This window comes from Cyprinus carpio, chromosome A9 (assembly GCF_018340385.1).
Source record: "Cyprinus carpio isolate SPL01 chromosome A9, ASM1834038v1, whole genome shotgun sequence".
Classification (NCBI taxonomy): domain Eukaryota; kingdom Metazoa; phylum Chordata; class Actinopteri; order Cypriniformes; family Cyprinidae; genus Cyprinus; species Cyprinus carpio.
In genome coordinates this window covers 9220038-9241797 of record NC_056580.1, presented here as the reverse complement: position 1 = coordinate 9241797, position 21760 = coordinate 9220038, and the positions used below count along the sequence as shown (strand labels likewise).

The following is a 21760-nucleotide window of genomic DNA, read 5'->3' as shown; positions in this document are numbered from 1 at the left end:
CTGCTTATTTTTGAAATGTCTCACGATCACCAAGTCTGCATTTATTTGTTCAAAATTACATATTTTTACAATTTAAATTAACTGTTTTCTATTTTAATATATATTTGATAGCAAGCAGTCATTACTCAAGTCTTCAGTGTCACATGACTAATGTGCTAATTTGCTGCTCAAGAAAAAATATTTTTATAAGTGTTGTGTTGCATATTATTTTTTGTGGAAACCATGATACAGGGTTCTTTTGATTAATATATAAAGTTCAATGAACAGCATTTATTTGAAATAGAAATTTTCTAACATTATAAACATCTTTGCTGTCACTTTTGATCAACATAATGCATCATTGCTGAATAAAAGTTTCACAAAGAAACTTACTATAAACCTTTGAATGGTAGTGAAAATTAAAAAAAAAAAAAAGTTGTGTCCCCTTTAAGAAATTGGTAGTGTTGCTAAATTCCACATTTCACTTTGATCCCCATAGACTCCCATAAGCCTACATCAGTATTTGTAGTGATTGTGGATGTGTATGAGTAAAGTCAGTGACTGTCAAGGGAGAGTATTTGAGAGTAAAGTGTTTGGTTTTTTCCCTGTCATGTGCTTCCTCTTCCCACACACCAGCCTAATTGGCCCTTCCGTTAGACGACAGAATACAGACATGTGACGAAAGAAGGAGAGAGGAGAGGGTTTGTTCATTATGGTCAGTGTGAACAGATACAGCACAGCTGAAGACTTAAGATCCCGTCTCATGCACAGACACATCCCAAAGCAGTATCTAACTTCCCTATTCATGGAAATAAAACCGGAACTCTTCGTTGTTAGATTTTCTCTGAACTTTTAAACTAAGATGTGGTTCAGTGGTGCAATTTGGGATGACCTACAGTAGTTATGAGTTTGTAGCTTCAAAACAAACTCATTAACACAGATTATCAGGTTATTTACTTATTTGCTCATCGACGTGTGATTACATCTGCTGTTTACCTCGATGTGGAGATGCCAAACCCACACTTACGTGTGCACACCGTGATGATCTGGTCAAAAAACAGCGGCAGCTTATTACTAATCACTGAGGACAGTAATTAGGCACACAGCGTTCCTCTCACTTCTCATTACTATCGCTGTTGTGGGATGATAATTTGGGGGTATTCAGAAAAGAGAGTTTAAACATCACATTGTAACCAGCCACTCTGTGTGTGTTTGTGTGTGTGTCAGAGAGAGATTATATAAATACATTTATCAATCTATTCATGCATACCCTAGTGAAAGATTAGCATACTTTTAAAAAGAGCACATAAGGAAAAATATATACTTCAAAGGAATACATAATAAAGTAATATTTTAATTGCATATTAATTGCTATTATTTATTTATTTTGACCCATATGCTATTTTATTATTACTTATATGTCTATTAAATGTGCTTAAATAGTATTGTTGAATGTACTGACAAGCATTTATGGTCAATTAAAATATACTGTAATAACATTTCTATTGAAACCTATATGCCATTTAAATTAAAATGGTTTGAAATATTTGTAATATAATATATTTTTATAGTTTTTAATGTAATAGCAAATAACACTACCATTAAAATTATAATCATATACTTTACATGTGCGTATGTTAGTCAACAAATTAAAATTTAGTGTACTTTAAATATATATATATATATATATATATATATATATATATATATATATATATATATATATATATAGAATTAATATTATAATATCTGCAAGTACTTATTTTTATTATTTTATTTTTAGGATTTGAAGTAAACTTCAGTGCACATTCAGTGCAATTAAGCTTTTTTTTTCTTTTTACTTGGGTATGTCACACTGAAATATTTCCATCCTTTCCAAAAAGGAAGTTTTCAGTCCTTACTTTTTTTCTTTTTTTTTATGTCCTATTATGGTAATATTGGAGCTGATTTTAACAGCTTAGATTACAATTTTTATTTACGGTGGAGTTTGTTTGTGACATTCACACAGTTTGGCTACTGGATGGTGTGAACCATTGGCTTATTACAGGAACAAATCCCCCTGGAGTAACCTGGGGTTAAGTGCACAATGTTGATATTCTCAGACAGCACATCCACTGACAACCCACAGTACGTTCCAATGTATATTGCGTACATAATAGCAAGAGTTGACAGAAAATTGCCAGGAAACATTCTGCTACGGAATGTTGTGCTGCTTAAATTTTCAGTTTTGAGTAAGAACTAATCGCTAGATATGCCAAAATATTTAGGTTTATGGGAGCAGATATTTAGAAAATATTTCAAATAGATACTAAACTAGACATTCACGGGCAGAACTAAACATTCTGCCTGTATTTTATATCTCTGTGAAATAGCTGGTACTCATTATTAGGCCTAGATGGAATCTGCTGACTTTTTTGCCATTTTTGCTGATTTTAGAGAGATGGCTTTAGTGGAGTGGTTCTCAACTCCAGTCCCTCGGGACCCACTGCTCTGCACATTTTGTTTGTGTCCCTTATTTATCGCATCTGATTCATATCATCAGCTCATTAGGAGAGATATCCATGAATTGAACCGAGTGTTTCAGATATGATTTATTTAATCAGCTCATTAGGAGAGATATCCATGAATTGGAGTTGAGAACCACTGCTTTAGTGGATTTAAGCATAGTAAAAATGTGTTAAACATAGCTGAGTACTACAGTCTTGAAAAAATGAAAGCATGATCAAATTAGCCCAAAATATATAGTTGATATATGCAGTGATCAAACCTGTGACTTCCAGTTGCAAGCCGTGAGCCTTAACCACTACACCACCACCCTAAAGAGAAAATTGCGAGTATGCAGTCTTCTCACATGAAATAAATATATCAATATAAAAGGCCATACATCAGTGAGGATGATCAACAGAGAGGCATTTAAGGATGGGATTTATTTCCCTTTGAAATGGTTTCCATTATTCCACTTTGAGCTCACAGAAGTGTCATTATAGCTTTATTATGTAAGGCTTTCAGAGCATAGGTACTGCTCTCTAAGTCCTCAAGCCCTGCTCTTTTAAATCATTTTCATAGACACGTGAGCATGATGAGAAATATCTCGCCTTTTTTCTTTATCCTTCCTCACCATTTTTTTTCTCCGGCGTTCGGCATTGTGTTCAGCGGATTGATATTTACAATAAGCCTTTGCGCTGGTCCGAACAAAAGAGTTTTCTGATGCATATTAGAGAAGTGGGAGCTGGAGCAGGCCTTTGAGGCTCCTCTGTGTCTCTGAATAATAGGGCGGCTGTACAGTCATTACTGAGCCATCCACTTCAATGCTAGTTTAAACAGCGGATCGGCATTTGTTTGTGTTGAAATCAGGCCATGGGGAAATGGATGCTGCTGTTAGCCTTGGACTAAGTCTCAGAAGAACCGACTCGGAAAGAGTTTTTTCATGCTTAGATTTTTGTTTTATTTTGTTTATCTCTGTCATTCAAGATGGAACTGGTTCAGAGTCATATTGAATGTACTGTATTCTGTATCACCACCCAACCAAATCAAGTGGTTTATTATTTTTCATGACTTTACTGCTTGTTAGGTTAATGCCATGTAATGTAACAGGCACAGTCCTAACCTGCAGTAATTTGGGGTTAGTGCCTGACTCAAGGACACACTGATGATTAAGGAAGAGAATTATACAAAAATTTAAAATTTTTGGATCAGATTCTTCTTAGTGATTCTGGTTCCTTAACAGTTCCATTCAATGACTCTATTACCATTTTTGAGAAAGGACTATGCCAAATGATGAGATCATTTTAGTAATACATTTAAAACAATTCTTGAGACAGTTGTTAAGGCCTTTTTCATGACTTTTTCACAGACATTTTGGAAGTGACTTAAATTCAGTCTAATATTTGACCTTAACTATACATTACATCAGTGGTTCTCAAACTATTTGACTCCAAAGCCACTATTTGTCCAATATTCAAAGTCCTCCCCAAACAAACCCATATCGCTCTTGTCTGTTCCTTCACTAATTTCTTTGTCTTTTTCCCTTGTCATATTTTGGCCTGTAAGATACAGTACCACTAGCCATCAATAAGTCGCAGTGTACAGGGCTGTCGGGACCTTCCCCTGAGCTACAGCTGGAGGGTTAGTAAGATGGCTGCTGTGAAGTTTATGAAAGACTGATGCTTTTTTTTTTTGCACGTCTCCTCATCTCTCTTTTAACACGCTCTCTGAGGTGGCCTGGTAAACGTGCATCTGCTCCCAGCACCGCCGCTACCATCTGACAAACCTCAGAGCGCAGACACATAATGCAGCCGTGATTGATCGCCACACACACAGTGCCCCACAGTGGATAGCCAGTAACAGATGGTTATGTCAGCAGGTTCCTCAGTTACCCAAGCCTCTTTTTTTCACTTTTTCTATGCTTATCTTTCTCTCCCCTCTCTCTATCCAGTTATCCGTGTCCCTTATTTCTTTTCCGTTTTGATTATGATAATGTGAGCAACTTTTTGATGGTCCAGGGCAGATTAGCTGAAAAAGTATCTCTGAAGAGATCTTTAATATTTCCATGACTCTAACTGAGATATTGGTCACAATAGGACTAGGCGGTTTGAAGGTAAATACTGTGTGAATATAGAAATCTGTGAAACCAGTTGAGGTTTTGCTATGCGCTTTATGCTATGGTAGATATATCTGTGCAGTTTATGTTATACAAACACAAGAAATGTGTAATTTATATGATTTTGGTTGTGCTGCCCACTTGGAGGCCACTGTGCATTCATCATATTTTATGTTTTTTTTTTTGTTTTTTTTTTTGTTTTTTTATTGAAACAGATGAGGGGTCGGACCAGAGTTCTGGACGAGATACTCCGGCCAGCGGCTCCTCCAGACAAGATGCGGGAGACAATGAGGAGAACAAGAAAGACAAGAAGAAGAAGGCCAAAGGCAAGAAGAAAGACAAGTTGAAAAGCAAAGGGAAGGAGAAAGAGAAGAAGAAATCAGAGGAGGTTGGTGATGAGCTGGATAAGAAGACCAAGAAGAAAGGATTCGGGTTGCTGAGGCAAGACTATTGTTCTTTGTGTTTGTATTTGCTTTTGTCCTTCCCTCTTCTCTTCTGTCTTTATTGTTGTGTGTCTCTCTTAAAGGACAGTTCAAATGGGACTTACTCAAAAAAAATAGTTTCCTCACCCTTATGTTTTTCCAAACCTGTATGACTTTCTTCTTTCTGTGGAACATAAAATTAAATATATTCCGTTCATTTTCACTCTTTTTTTCATGCAAATACAATGAATGGAGCTTTAAAAAGACACAAAAGCACCAGAAAAATACCATGAAATATCCATTTGACTCACACACTATATTCTGAATTCATGTGATAATTTCTTGTGATAAAAAGACCAAAATGTTGTTATTCACTGATTAACTGGATTATTGAGTCAGTGAGAATCGGGCGAGTCAGTTTGGTGAACAAATAATTTAATTTTGTAAAGTAGATCAACAACATGTATCTTATGAATAACAACGTTTATTTTTTGGCAGGGGCCACCAAACTCGATCCTGGAAGACTGATGTCCTGCAGAGTTTAGCTCCAACTTGCCTCAGCACACCTGCCTGGAAGTTTAAAGTATACCTAGCAAGACCTTGATGAGCTGGTTCAGATGTGTTTAATTAGTTTTGAAGCTAAACTCTGCCGGACACTGTCCCTCCAGGACCGAGTTCGGTGACCCCTGTTTTATGGTGTTTTTGGGTCTTGTTTGAATCTTGAGCGCTCCAGTCCCTGTTCATTGTAATTTCATTCAAAGAGGGATTATTGTGTATTCCACCAAAGAAAGAAAGCCATGTTTGGAACGATGTGAGGGTGAATAAATTCATGAATTTTCTTTCACACTTTCATCAGTTTCCCCCACACGTAAAGGTCATAATGGATGACTGTTGATTTGACGCACATGCTGAACTGCAGCAATGGGTCATTGGTCGGTCACATGTTGTGTGACGGAATTTTGGCCCTAGCTGCTGTTGGGACGCTCTGTTGGCTTACGCTCACGGTTGAAAGTGTTTCGGCTCGCTTGCATGTGTATAACTGACTTCGACCACTGGTAAACAGAGCAGTCAGCCTCAGCTCCATATGGCCGTCTCTGCATCACAGCGCTCAATCTCCCCTGTCTATACACTGTGCCAGTGCCAGGCCTAATTTGCATCATGGTGGACACCTGTGCCAAGCCCTGCCCATCTGCCTGTCGACTGGCCGGCCGGCCTGCACTGGCTGTCGATTGGCCGGGACCAGGCGGCTCCATCACAGTGGAGAACGACCCGCATGAGTGATTCTACAAATCAGAGCATTGACGCCCCGGCAGGCTCCACCTAACGGGCAATTAGCTCTATAATTGTTTTAATTTGGATGACTGCCGGGAAAACTGAAAAGCACACCATGCTGTTACAGAAACACGCGGAATATTCCAGCAGAGAGAGAAAAACAGAAACAGGAGCGAGGAAAACAGCGGGGGAACTTGATTCAGCTGGTGTCTTTCTCAAGGTGAACCGTTTTGACTCATCAGGAAGTGCAGGCTACGATACGGCTCTTGCTTTTGTTAATCCGACTCGGTCTGACTCGGCCTGATCCCACTGTTTTCCCTCTTCCGTGTGTCTGCCGAGAGTCTGCTAGTGTGCCCACTGCGGCCAGCTCTCCTCCTGCACTCATGCAATCATTTTAATGTTCACTGTTGTTCTGTGGAGATAAGCGTTTATGTGTTGGCTTGTCAGCGGTTGATGGGGTGAGGGATGTAAAGGTTATTGAAAACCACCGTAGTTTTATTTATTTATATTTGGCAGGCAGCGAGGATTAGAGATGTGGGTTTGAGAGCCGTGCGGTGTGACGCTGCTTGCCACGGAATGTGACACAGCCTTCGCTCAAAGCGGACGTAACCCAGAATCTTTTGCCGTGAGATTGCCCTGTCACCCTGAGCAGGCCAAATATCTATGGATTAAATAGACTGAAAATTTGTTGAGAGAAGAGTAAAATTCTCCATAAGACAACTTTTTGAAGGTCCAGGGAATGTGAACACTCATACATAGCTTTTTTTACAGTGCTGTCTGGAGTAACAGATGAGTCTTTGCACAACATGACCTTTATTTGTGGAGTTGTGCATCTATGTAAACCCACTCAAATGCCTGTATTCTTTGGGAGCCTTTTGGGTTAGTGAGTTAAAAAGAAAGGCCTATTTATACATTATCACGCAAAAGTTTGGATTTAAGATTTATGTATTTATTTTTGGAAGCAGTTTCACAAGTTTGGGATAAGATTAACAAAAAGAATGTATTTATTTTTGGAAGCAGTTTCACAAGTTTGGGATAAGATTAACAAAAAGAAAGGTTAAAGACAAATTCAAATATAAAACTTTATATTCATCAAAGAATCCTGAGGGAGAAAAATGTATCAGTCTCCACTGGAGTGGACTGGAGACTTTTAAATTGAAACAAAGCATCCCCATATCCTACATTGAGTCCAAACACATTCAGGATGAATAAGTTATGAAGGAATTACTTTCCCAAGAGACTAATCTCTACCAATTGTGCTATTTTAGTTAGTTTAACTATAGACTACATCGTTTTTTGTTGTTGTACCTGACAAAAAGAAAAAAAAGTTTAACTTTTTTCAAGCACTTTTTTTTTCTATTTATCCCTCGTATTGGTCCTCATATTTTTTTATTTATTTTACCTGCAACCAGGGACTAAAGCATCTGAAGCATTCTGTAGATCGATAGAAAATATTAACTGCTCTTTTCAATTAGCATTATGTGTATTTGTGATGTCTGACCTCAAAGGTTAAGAGCAGGTGAAGCACAGACTAGCTGAGACGCCTCTTGAAGAACATGACCTCTAGCACCACCGACTGTAAATCAGTGTTTCCAAGTGCTTGAAATGCCTCTCACTGAAGAAACAGTCTTCATTTAGAGCTTTTAAAAGGGATAGTTCATCTAGAAAAAAAAAATGCCACTGTCTTTATGTTCTTACAGACATGTTTGCTGTTAATTTACAAGCTTCAAAAAGAACCGAAGACAGTTTGGAATGAATTAATTATGCAATTGTCATGTTTGGGTGAGCTATTTCTTTAAACCAGGAGAGGCTGAGGTATTTCAGTCTGTGTTTACTATCAAATGAAGATTTGTTCAATTGAATGTCAGCCAATGCAGCTATAGACACCATTTGGGTTCTCTGATACGGAACACAAATCTCTTATTTGAGGTCAGAAACCCTAGACATTGTCACTGACTAGATGAAATGTTTATTTTCTGGCTCAGTTACCTCTTCTGTTTTCCATCTCAGTGTTATATGTGCCTGGTAAATCTTTAGCTGGCCAGTGTAGATGGTATTTTGTTCTTTACCTGGCTGTGATTCAGTGTTATTGGCCACTATTTAGTGCTCAGTGGGAGTCACTGGCTAGTGTCCATTCTGCTGATAGTGGCAGTGTTGATTTGGTGGTAGCTGTGTCTGTGGGTCAGAGCAGTGCTCAAATCTGGGATGTTAAGCCAGGATACGGCCCTGCAGCTCAGTGATAAACATATGACAAAAGAGGAAAATCAACCTTTTATGTCACGCTGTTTCTCAGTCCTTAGCATTCAAAGGCAGGATGTTTACATCTACAGTAGCCCCGTCCTTTCAAAATTATAGTTACATTCCTAACAGGTTACTGAGTTATACAATATCACTGTTTTTTTTGTTTTTGTGTTGTTTTATTAGGCTGTGTACTGTCTATTAGCCTCTTCTGATGGTAATCAGTCTGCACTGTAAAACCAAAAACATAATAATAATATGAAATTCATGGTAAAAAAAAGGTAGCAACATTTTTGGTTTTACATGACTTTACATGACTACATTGAAATCCATCAGACTAAAGTACTAAAACCTGTTTTATACCTGTATAATATAATGATATCCAGTGTAATTATACTGGTGATATAAGAGACATGATGAATTACAGTTCATCATACGGTAAGTTTTGTTTTCACAAGCTGAGTGTAACAAACGTTCTAATCACAGGAAGAAAGAGTAAGGTGCAATGTAAATGTTGCATATTATTTATGTATCTTTTATTTTATTACATTCAACTACATGTAACATTTGTAGAATTAAACAAATTTACACAAACAAAACACAAAATAACAAACAAGGCCTGGTCCTCTCCAGTCTTATACTGTCGTCACTCCTCCTTTTATCCTTCCGGAGCTCCTCCGTGGGACTCGAGACCGGTGAGTGGCGCAGGTGTCCGCGCATTAACAATTACTCCACTGGCCCTCTGTTCCCACGGCTCTCAGCCCTGCGTCTCTCGTCACACTGAGGTATATATTAATATATAGAAGGTGCATAGTGTCATGCACACGAATACAAAACACCATCATGGTAACACTCGCAAAGCTTACATAATGCGATAAGCATTAAATAAACAGCGTAAGATGTGCCACAAAACCCAAATGTACATAACTGACAACAAAAACTAACAAGAACAAAATACCATCAAATATAAAGTGTCATTCAGGATTTTTTTTTTTTTTTCACTGTAAACGGCAAGATGGTTTCATTTTTAATTCCATAATCTGTATATTTAACAGAATTTTGTTACAAAATAACATAAAATGTCCATTTAGATCTATTATAATTTTTCACTATTTGTAGTATGGGAAATTTTAGCAGGGTTTTTTTTTTTTTTTTTTGTCTTTTACCATTAGCATTTTTTACACATTCAAACTAACTAGAGATGTGAGAGACTAGTCGGCTAACCTGCTGTTGCTAGTTGACATCAGAAATACTAGTCGAAGTAGAAAAAAAAGTAGTATACTAGCCTACATAGCCTGCAGTACAGTTTTTTGTTTGAATTACTCCCATGTTAATGTTACATTTTAAAACTAATACATTGTTGCATTCCTTTTATTGTCAAGCTTTTCTTGGGATTCTGTCATTTGTACAGATGCTTTTCATACACGAGAAGCTGCATGTGCGAACAGTTGCTGTGATACTAAGCAACAATAGCTTTAAATGTGCTGACTTATATTAACTAACTTTTATTTGAAGAGTCCTGCTATTAGGTACTTTTTGGTCCTTTTGGTGATTTTACCCAGTGCTTGTGTTTACAATGTGAGTTCATGCTCAGTAGAGAATCACATGTTTACTTAGCAACTCAGACTTCATTGGAATCAGTTGTGAGTTGAGTTCTCTTTGTATTAGGTACTTTTTATGTTTGTACAGCACATTGTTTAGTGTTTTTTAAATTATAGTGGTAAATTACTGGTATAGTGTGTTTGTGTGACGAGCCGATGATTAAGCACCACAGGAGAACAGTATAGCTTGTATGTGTGTGTATGTGACAGAGAGATGAAGTAGCTCTATGGGAGGGTAAGGTATGTATAGCCTCAGGTGGAGGATGGGACCCATTAGGATGTTTTTACATCTTGCAGACAGATGGAGGCCCATGTGGACTGCCAAATGCACCTCATTCTGCTGCTGTGATACACACAAACACACACCCTTAACAACAGATATTACACTGCCTTACACACACAGTCCTGTGAAAACCTACAGCCGCAAAGAACTACACGCAGCAATAAGCAACAAGGCTGTGCATAACAGTCACTTTACTATGCTTTGCATCTTTTGCTTTGCAGTGTCTTTGAACCCAGCTCATCCATTCCAAATTTAGATTTGAAATTGTCTCTTTTTTTTACTCATAAAATACAATTCATCTGTCCTGAAGACAGATTTGAGCCATTTCTTCTCAGACACTTCAGACGTCTCTCAGTGAAACTACACAGCGTTAAACACTTCCAGACTTCACTTTTATCTCATCAACCCTGCTACTTTTTATCTGAAATGAAATATTACATAATTAACCTTAATGTGAAGCAATTCAGCAAAATTGCAGTTCCTCAAAGCCTCTTGGCTTGTATGTAAAACTGTGACCGAGCATATGACGGTCTCCCATTAGAGGCGAGGGAGGAATGCGGCTTGCAGCTTTACCTTGTAAGGCAAGAGATTAACAGGATCTTTCAGGTCAGCCATGTTTGATAAACAGTTTTTGAAGGCAACGCTGTAACCATGTTGAAGAAAAAATTGCAGTTTAAAATCAGACTGAGATGGTTGGCTGGTCTCCCAGCCTGGCTAGACCAGCTAAAACCAACTTCCTAAGAATTTTTTGTATTTTTTTTTTTTTTTTTTTTTTTTTTTTTAGCAGGGCACGTAAACACTGTTGAGTGAGCTGAGAACCATGAGAAGTGATAGATGCTGAAGGACTGGAGGGATGGAATGATAGAGGAAGACAGTAAAAGTTGCTATGTGTGTAATGATAGTGTTAAACTCTCAGCGGATGTTCATGTAGAGGATAGAGAGTGAGAACAAATGTTCACTACTCCTGCTACTGCCATTAACAGAGACTGCAGCAGGCCCGCTCTCTCCGTTCTGTCACCAGCTGTCCTCTTTTCTTTCTTGCTCTTCTGCCTCTCTCTTCTCATTTATCCTCACATCTCTTGGCCATTTTGCCTTCCAGCAAATTCCACCACAGCTGCCGTGATAATAGACCTTTTCTTTAATTTTTTTTTTTTTTTTGGTAACATTATAAATAAGACTTAAAACAAAGCAAAGAAATTTAAGCTTTCAAGCATTTTGTGAATCTGTTCAATTGATTAATTTAAACCCGCTTGTTCATTAGAGTTAATCATTTGTGAAAAGTACTTTAGAGACTTTAGAATCTGTATAACTGATTCATTAAAATGAACAGGCTCATAAAGTTATTGATCTGTCAAAGAAACTTTTAAGACTGATTTTTGAATATGTTCAACTGATTCATTAAAACAAACTGGTTCATAAGAGTTATTCAAACCCACCAGACACCGTTCCACCATGATGATGCTCAGTGACGTTGACAGGTACATGCTGGCAGCATTCCTAACTCTTCTCTTGTTAAATTCATATTTAGCCCAACTGAGGTTGATTTATTGTGTCTGTGCATGTTTGTACGTAAGTGTTTATTTATATGTGAAAATGTCTGTATGTGCGTGTTTTATCATACGTATGTGTGTGTGTTTGTGAGCACTGGTGTGTGACCTTTAGTGAGTGTGCTAATGGGCTCTAAAAGCTTCTGAAACAAGTGTCAGAGTCACAGATGGTGCAACTTACCTCATCCCTCCCTCACAGACCTGCTGACGATTAACACATTCCTAATGTCTTTCCTGCTGTGTGTTTGTATGTTTGATCAAGTCAACAACCAAGTCTGACGCTCATCAGCAAAAACCTGGACAGCCTTTGGGTAGGAAGTGACATCATTGCACCCTGCACAGCAGGGCAGAAGCAGAGACATGTGGAAGCCTATACAGAAGCCCCAAAAACACTTTGGACACTTTAGTCACACTTAAAAATGTATGAATGTCAGTTCGTAATAGAACAATTTGGGTTAGTTGTAGACTTTATTTTGGAAGCTTTATTTAATGTTTTTAAAGTGTTTTTATTGAATAACAATTCACAAAATGATATCTGTTAGGTTTTAAATGAAGATGTGAAGTTTTATTTGTATTTTGTTGATAGATGTTCATAGGTAATGTGATTAAACTACACCTGTGGTTATGCCTGATTTCAGATGCCACTTGCTTTGATATTTTTTAGTCAATTAAATGACATTTTAAGTGTCCAAAAACCTTTAAATATAAGAAACATTGCCAGCCTTATCTTTATCAGATGTAGGGTGTATTCCATTCAGATGAAGGACCAGCCTCCCTCTTCTAAACCACAATTTGAATCCCTACTAGGAGTATAAAATGGTTCATGTCAGTCATCAAATGGAGACAGCTGCCCACACTGGCGCCCAGCTCACCTTTACGAGCGCTGTGATCTGGAGATAGGTTTATTTCTGTGAAAGGGTATGGTCGTCTCAGTCTTCAGTTCACCATGGTAACGGTATCACAGGGAGTTTCATGCGTGCGGTTTGAGTGTAGCTAACAGTAGCTAACTGGCCGCCGCTGTTCTCCCCTCCATCTACATATGAATCACTAAAAGGCATCTTTAATGGAAGTTCAATCATCTCCCCTTTGATTCCCAAGATGCAATGTCCTGATTAAGATGATTGGATGAATGGAAAAATGGCATGAATATGTGATTGGGTCTATGTGTCCCACCGCTGAATGGGTATTTTCTTGTCTTTTTTTTTTTTTTCTTTCTTTTTTCTTCATCTGTAGCACCACTGTGCTAAGGCTCTTGTTCCGACTTATCTTTTTATTTTCTCTCTCTCTTTTTTTTTTCAATACAGGCCTGTTCCTGCCTTTGATTACATTAAAGAGTGAAGATGTGGCAGGCTTGCTCAGACCAGGCTCTGAAAGGTATCAGTCAGTACGAGAATATGGTAGATTTGAGTGGAAATGAATAGGAACAGCTAAATAGGAGCTACAGGAACAGTGCTTTACTTTTCTTTCTGGAAATAGTTTAATAATCATATGCAGCATGTGCAGAGGGTTGAATAGAATAAACTGTTTATTGGATGTTTAAAGGCTGGTGACAAGAGATTCTCCTTCTGAGTTTGATGTACATTTATCACGTCATTAATTAATTAATGCATTTTCAACTGCTGTCCTAACTGATCCATTGATCAGTATTTCATTCAGATCTGTTGATTTCAGGGTGAATACACTATTGTAAAGTTCTGAAAAAGTTTGGGGTCAGTAATGTTTTTATTTTTTATTTTTATTTTTTTATTGATTAGTAATTAACGTTATTCAGCAAGGACACATTAGATTGATTAAATTTGACAGTAATAACCTTAATAATGTTACTATATAATATTTCTAATTGCAAAAAATTGGTGTTCTTTTGAACTTTTTATTCATCTGAGAAATAAAATCGCATCATGGTTTCCAAAAATATTAAGCAACATAATAAGAAATGTTTCTTGGGAACTGAACCTTCATATAAGAATGATTTCTAAAGATCATGTGACACTGACACAGAGTAATGATGCTGAAAATTCAGCTTTGCCATCACAGGAATAAATTGAAGTTTAAAATATATTAAAATAGAAAAAAATTATATGAATGTAAATCCTCAGATCTCAACTTTTTATTGCACAAACCTTTCCTGTAAAGGTACAAACTGTTGGCCGGGTCAGTTTTTCAGTAAATGTCAGTAGTATATTTTGACACATTGTTTTTTTTTTGTTGTTGTTGTTGTTGTTGTTGTTTTTTGCTTTTTAAAAGATCAGTATTGACTCCATAGGCATGATGAGCTGAAAAGTTCTTCTGAAAATATTTTTTTTTTTTTTGTCTCTTCTCCATGCCGTCTCTTACTGTAGTCTAATCTGAACCTTTCCAAGTGATAAATTCTCTAAAGTCCATCATCTCAACAGCTCATTTTCAACAGGAGGTTGAAAGCTCTTTGACGTTGAATATTCCCATAATGCTTCTCAAGTAATCAGAAACATGCAAGCACCTATCATTTCCTGTTATATTATGAGTATATGAGTTCAGTTGTTTGTGTTAGCTTATGAGATTATGTATTTAAAGCCTTGATGGTGCCGGTCAAACTCTGTTTATGAAAACTAAAGGAAAGAATTGTCAAGCACCACAGACATCTGAAGAATATCAATTATTCTACTGTATAAGCAAAGAGATACTGTGCTGAGCACATGACCTCACAGCATCCCAATGGCCAAGATGTGAATGAGAGTAGAATCCAAATCCGAAACTGATCTCCAAATAAAACTCGTTTTTGGTTATTAAACTGGTTTATGACTGAAAATGATATTTATTTTGATTCAGAACAAGCATTAATCTATTTTCAATTAAACAAACCCTATTTTTTCATGTTCAAAAGACAGGCTCGTAGAAACTTTATATCTGCAGATGGTTTTGCATCTGCAGGGGTCAGTAGTTTCATTTGGGCCGATGATTAGTTGGTCTGTAAATTTGTTGGGTTTAGTTATGACACAGTGTAACTATTCAACAAGACATAATGGATGAACCATTAGACCTATGGAGGTCAGGTACCTCATATGGTTCTGCCTAATAGAGTTCTTAAATCAGAAAGTTTGAGAGCAACGAGGTCTTGTGAAATGATCAGAATATATTATCCTAATTTAATTCTTGTATAATTAAACAGCAATGTTGTTGTGCTTTATGTAATGTATTTTTCGCGATTTATGAAGCAGATCGCCATAAAGACAATATAGAGAATGTTGTAGATATTTCACAAATCCCATATGTAACAAACCCACTTTTAGTACAAATTGATGCCTTTTTTGTGTTATTACAGTCTTTGCAGACTCGCTGACTTTCTTTGCTCAGTTTAATGACTGTGGAAAGTGGGGTGATTATAGCTGATGATGACGGTGTAATTTGAGCCATTATGGTGCTCTGTGGATACTACTAACGATGTACACCGTGAGTGCTAATGAACATGACAGATTACTGTTGCGCGGGGTGTATGATTAGACCTCATGGGTTTTACCTCCACCTACGGTCCGGATTCAGGCGATAGCATTGTGGGTGTATATTTAGATTTCATATGATTTTGCTCCACCTACGGTCCGGATTCAGGCGATAGCATGGCCTAATGGTTAGGGGTTCGACTGGAGCCTTATGATGGGGGAAAGCAGTTTCTTCTTTTAGGTGCCCATCGCAGCATAAAATGGCTTTTTCTCACAGTGTGTGTGTGTGTTCACTGCTATTGTATATACTTCGGATGGGTTTTAAATGCAGAGTATATATATACCATATGGCTGAATGTCACGTCACTTTTTTTTTTGTCACTTTACAGCCATTTTTGAAATTTTTGTCTCAGCCATAGTGAAATAAATTGAAGATGCTAACCTCAATATGGAGTTTCTGAAAATAATTTCTTACTACAGTTGATTTGCTATTGTATGGTAGTTTTTATATGAATTTTTAGTTGTTGTGTGGTAGAGTGATATTAAAATTCTGGCCAGTACAGATAAGCCAATAATTAATTTCATGTTATGTCTGATAACTGTTATATGGCTGATGTTAAAATTCTGTTCTGTTATTCTATACACTTAAAAACATAGACAAGAGTGAGGCTAGTCACTGGAGAAAGTGTCCTCAGTCTCAAATGAAGAACACTGGGAGAAGTTCTTCTGAAGTTCTGAGGACTTGTGGTGACCAAGAGCAGAAGCCAGAGAGTTGAGCAGTGGGGGACACATTCTGCTCGGCAGTCTGTTCCATTGTTCATCCAGCCCTGCTTCCTTCTGCTTCCTGCCACCCCCTGTACGGATCCAGGCAAGTGTTTCCATCACCTCCCTTCTGTCCTCCCTCTGTCTTTCTTCCATACCATGAGCAGATTGTCTCCGATCAACTCTATGGTTCAAGTGAGTCTGATGGCCAGAGCCGAACAGCAGTGCCTTTTTAATGTGCGCTAACATTGCCAGCCTCTGACATCCATTTTAATGTGCAGTTGTCCTCCACGACGTTCAGGAGAGACACCATAGAGTCTCTGTACATAATTAGCAGGATTCTTGGTTGACGAGGTGCGATGAAGCATCATTGACGTGCTGAAAGCTGATAATGTATTCGTGCGATATGGATGGTGCTATTGTGGTGGGAGGTTTGGCGTCAAAAGGACAGGCAGACGTGCCGAAGACAGCTGGTGCAGATGTATTGGGGATGTCACCACATGGCCACGTTCACGCCTCAGGAAAACAAACCGGCCTTTGGGGTTTTGGCCAACGATCCTTGACTCCCACAACTGCTGTAATTCAATCCGTCTGTAACCTCAGACCGCAGGTTGTCTTTAAGCTCTTGTTGGAGCTAGAAGGTCATATATGCATTTCTTTAGTTTAATACATCCATCATCTGTAGCACTCAAGCACCTGTCAAAAGAAAATAACAAGTCTAAGAGCCATTAAAAGTTAGACAAAGCCAAAAATAGTTGAGTCTACTAAAAGGTGAATAGATGAAAGGGGCAGTTTTGTTCCGTTGGAGGAAAAGGCACCCTGCGCAATTACACCCTGAATGGCCATCATCAGGCAAAGAGGTATTGATTGGCTTCCTCCACCATTACTCACTCCAGATGCTCAAAGCAAATCTCACCCTAGATCTCTCTCTCGAGAAAAAAAAAAGGTTAAGCACTTCTTTTGCAAAGGAAGGCAGAAAAAAGAATGACTGAGAGGATAGAGTGAAAGAAAGAGAAGGAGAAATGTGGTCAGCATATAGACCTTCAACTTCCATGTGTTTCTAATCACGTCAAGAGCTGTGTTCCCTGCGATCAATCTTCGGGATGAGTGATCTCTCACACTTCCTCTTGTTGTAGTGGAGAGTTTAGAAAGCAGTGGATCAGATCTGGCTTTGAGGGTTCTCTGCGCCGTGTCCATGTGGTTTAAGACTGAAGGCCCCTGCCTTTGATCTGTCCACATGAGGGTGCACTTACTTGTCCCGCCTCAGATCAACACGGGAAATTAACATCAATAATTCTGTTTCATCCCCTGGAAGGATATAGGACAATAAAGCAGCCCATACCTTTGTGCCAGACCAACGGAAAGAACGCTGAGTAGAAGAATGCTCTTAAAAATAGATGTTATAGTCATGGCTTTGAGGTGCTCCAAACACATTGGACCTTGTTTATGAAAGACAAGAAAGAAAATAAATATTTAAAAATAGTTTGTAAAGTGATTCTTATGGAAAGTGTTGGATTGAATTGAAATGCATGATTGATCTAAGAATTGTTTACAAAGGATTTACACACAAAATCAGTATGCTTGTGTTTTTTTTTTTTTTTTTTTTTAGTACCATTGAATTGTGGTGCTTAAATGGGAAATGCGGGTTCGAATCTGGCTGGTGTTGTTTCTGCATCCTATTGCCTGCCTTCTTTCCCATTGTTTTCTGTCATCTCATTTAGCTACAAAAAAAAAAAAAAAAATCCTATAAATTATAGTCGCAACAGATCTTTTCTTCCATATTTTGTTGTTGTGTTTCTGTCTGAGAAATGTGTGGATTTTTGGATGTTTTTATATATATTTTTTGGATTGAATGGACCAAGTTTAAAACTCATTTTGATTAAAAATAAGATCAATAACATGCATTTAGAAAATAGATGTATTTTCATTTCACAGCGATGTTAAATTAAAACAGGCATTGCAAAGCAAAAGTGTTGTTTCACGGACGTGCATCAGAGATGCACACTTTGAATAAGCGGTATGTGGTTTGTGTATTGTTGCTGCCAAAAAGCCCTTTGGTCTGATTGGCGTGTTAATATTCAGATGAGCGGAATGGTGACTGATTAAGACACCATGCTGTTCTAACAATCAAAAAAAACTACAGGAATTAATGAATGCTCACATACACGCTGTGTGTGAGTATGTGTAATCCAGGTCAAGTCCCAGACTCTCCAGTGTCTTTGTTATTTTTTTATTTTTTATTTTCCCTTTCCTCTGCTCAGTGCCCTTGGGGTCTTTCTGGCTGTGTGAACACAAGTGGCCCACATTATTGTGTTCACTGTCAAAAACAGGCATGGACTCTGCTATTGAAGTGTAAAATTACTGGAAATTACAGAATCTGCCATACTGCCTTTGCCGCGGATATTTCAAAAGTGTTATAAAACTTTAACAGACATTCTAATTCGTACTTTATTCCAGGTTTAATGTGTTTTTTTTTTAATTTTTTTTTGGTAGTGTTGCACTGATTGTTACAACACTGTCAGAGCACCGGCTTTAGTGAACTCTTCTCATATAGAGTAATTGATTGTGATTTAATTATAGAGTCATTGATGGAGTTGATTGGAGGAGTATGAAGAGAGGAGAATGAGGCCTTTTGTAGTCTGGCTGATGCACACACACATCAATCAAAAGTGGACCCTGGCATCTGTAACCTTCCCTCTGGGGCCCCAGTGCCACTCAAATGCACAGATACCTCACAGCTACGTTTGTGAGGATGAGAAAAACAGATTGACGAGCACATGTGTGGAACTTTCTATAGAGCAGCGGTTCTCAATTCCAGTTCTCGCGCCCCCCAGCTCTGCATATTTTGCATGTCTCTCTTTTTTAACACACCTGATTCAGATAATCAGCTCATTAGAACTGAGCTCCATGCATGAACTGTGTTCCCATTGACATGGTCCCTACACAGTGTTCATTGCTCCCTTCTCCCTGATAAGGGAAATCTGTTGAAGTTTACCTCACTTCGGAACATTCATTCACGGATTTGCGCTGCACAACGTCTTCACACACGGAAAAGTGTGACATAATATACTTCTGTAAATTAAAAGTAATTTTAGCACCTGAAGACATAAAAGGATTAGTTCACTCAAAACTTACCCTCATGTCATTCCAAACCTTTATGACTTAATTTCTTCTGCTGAACACAAAAGAAGATCATTTGAAGAATGTTAATAGCCAAGCATGTTCCAGTTCTCAATGATTGATTTATATAGTGTTTTTTTTGTCCATGAAATGAAGGTCAATGGGAACTAACAAAAGTCATACCAGTTTGGAAAGACATAAATTATAATTTTTATTTTATTTTATTTTATTTTATTTTATTTTATTTTATTTTATTTTATTTTATTTTATTTTATTTTAATGCCTAGGATTGGTGCACCAAAGCTAGATTTACTCGAAGGAGTAACATCCATTTTTAGCTTCAATATGTGAAACTAACAACTGCATCACAGCTCTTACTTTTTCGTTCTGTACTTACTTCCCATTTTCTTTTCGTTCATTTCCTTCACCCTTTCATGCTGGATTTGTTTTCCCATCACTCCATGTAGTCTCATGTCTCACAGTGTCTCTGCTCCTTGATGAAGATCCTGGCATGGTGGCAGTGGTGATAGCAGAAATGCCACGCTGTTTTCCCTGCTTCTCCGACTGTGTGTTGACTGAACAGATGGGCTGGCAGTCTTGGATCCCACCTCTCCTCCCTCTGCCCTTTCAACCCCCGCCATCCGCACACTCATACCCTGTACCAGGGGTGCCATTAACCCAGAACCTGCCTTGCTCCCCTTACTTTTAAACACTGTTATCCTGCTGGCCTGGAGATCATGGTCACCAGGAGGCTTTCTTTTTTATGCTGGGTACTGAAAAAGAGAGGTTGCTTAGATCTATATATATTTTCTCCTACACTGACGATCAGACAGATTTGGCTTCTTCTAAAATCTAACTCCAGGGCTCAACAGACTGTTAAGATTTTTATTAAACATTATGTTCACCAGTCACCTCTGACTCTCATATAAGACAGTATATATATATATATATACTGTACATTAGGGCTGTCAATCAATTAAAAGTTTTAATCAGATTAATCACAACCTTTTTTGACAACACTTCACTGATATACACGCATTATTATAACGGACTCAGGCGTGCTTACTGTACGACTCCTGTACACCACTCCAATCATCTTTACCTTGATTGCAGTCTTCATCCATCAAAACTTTACTAGCGAGACTGGTTATCCAGTCGAGAAACTGTCGAGAAACAGCGGTGGAATGTTGACAATCCGTTTAGTCTGTACTTCACACAGCGCAGGATGTGAGGGCTTGCGGTCTTCAGGGACAATCACAGAATATGACAGAGCTCTGCAGTCTCTGATGTAATCAGCCTGGTTTCTGTTATATTAGTGCTGTTTTGGACAGATTGTTTGAACGCAGTCCTGGATCATTGGACTGAAAACTTTCCCGGAGTTTAGCGGCTTAAAATGATCTGATCGCATGCAGAGAAGCAAAATTGGGTTAAAGGGTTAGAATAGAAATAGTGCTTCAGTAATTTTGTGTTAACTGCATTAAATTATTTTGACGCATTAAGGATTGTAAAATTAATTGTATGCGTTAATGCTTTAATGATGACAGCCCTAATATACATATATATCAGTGGTGGAAAGAGTACTGAAAATTTGTACTTAAGTACAAGTACTGTTACATTGCTGAAATAATACTCAATTACAAGTAAAAATACTGGTGTCAAAACAGTACTTAAGTAAAAGTACAAATTACTCTTCTCAAAAACTACTAGTTACTAGTATTTTTTTATTTATTTTTTTATCCAGTGATATTTTTTTTATAGTGTTTTATTTAATTGATTATTAAAAAAATTTATTCATATCAAAGATCTATGTGGATAATAGCTACTTTGAACAAAACCCACTTTTATCTTATTGACAAAGTACGTGAATTAGTAGTCATGATACAGGAATTTCTAAATTCTTAATATTTCAGTACCCATGAACCGGAAGTTGCAACTGACTTTAGTGTTGTGATGTGTTTCCAAATGAAATGGATTATTGAATAAAGTGAAATGTGATCTCTGATTAGCCAGCTAGCCAGTGCGTTGTGATTGGCCGAATACCTCAAGCATGTGATGGAAATGTTAAGCCCCTTAACATACTGTGATGCCGTGCCATGGTGTTCTGATGATTTGTGCTACCCTGTCAGATTTTGCTACCTCCCATTAAAACAGATGGTAGCATAATTCGAAAGCGAAAAGCAGTATCTATCCGATTTTACTTCCAGCATGATATTAATAAGGTGTGAGTATTTATTAGATTTTGTTTATTTAATGATGTTGGTTAGGTGTGGTGTTGTTAGTTTAATTTTATATTTAGAATTGTTTGTTAGATATAGTGTTGGTAGATTAATATGATTGGTAGTGTTGTTTTTGTTGCATCCAGTGGGGACATAATCACTGATTATAATGACTTATACTGCCTTTTTATGTGTTGCATTGCATATCACACCACGTAAACATAAAACCATGTCTGCATCTGTGATCAGAGATACGACAAACAACAAGCACTACTCTACACTGCTCAAAACTCACGTTTGAATCATC

At 37.7% G+C, this 21760-nt stretch overlaps 1 protein-coding gene and 1 long non-coding RNA gene across 2 annotated transcripts in view; one reads left to right on the top strand and one right to left on the bottom strand.

Moving 5' to 3' along the window:
* LOC109112607 (partitioning defective 3 homolog B-like) overlaps positions 1 to 21760 on the top strand; it is a 93430-nt gene that overhangs the window by 41462 nt on the left and 30208 nt on the right. The window contains exon 3 of the mRNA XM_042763082.1: positions 4795 to 5020. Coding sequence (XP_042619016.1) covers positions 4795 to 5020 — 226 coding nt within the window. The remainder of the gene's footprint in view (positions 1 to 4794; positions 5021 to 21760) is intronic.
* LOC122146092 lies at positions 16907 to 19791 on the bottom strand. The gene is made up of 5 exons (XR_006160781.1): positions 19635 to 19791; positions 17730 to 17838; positions 17460 to 17556; positions 17159 to 17379; positions 16907 to 17044 (listed from the first exon to the last, which is right to left on the bottom strand). It is a non-coding gene; the product is annotated as an uncharacterized LOC122146092 (long non-coding RNA).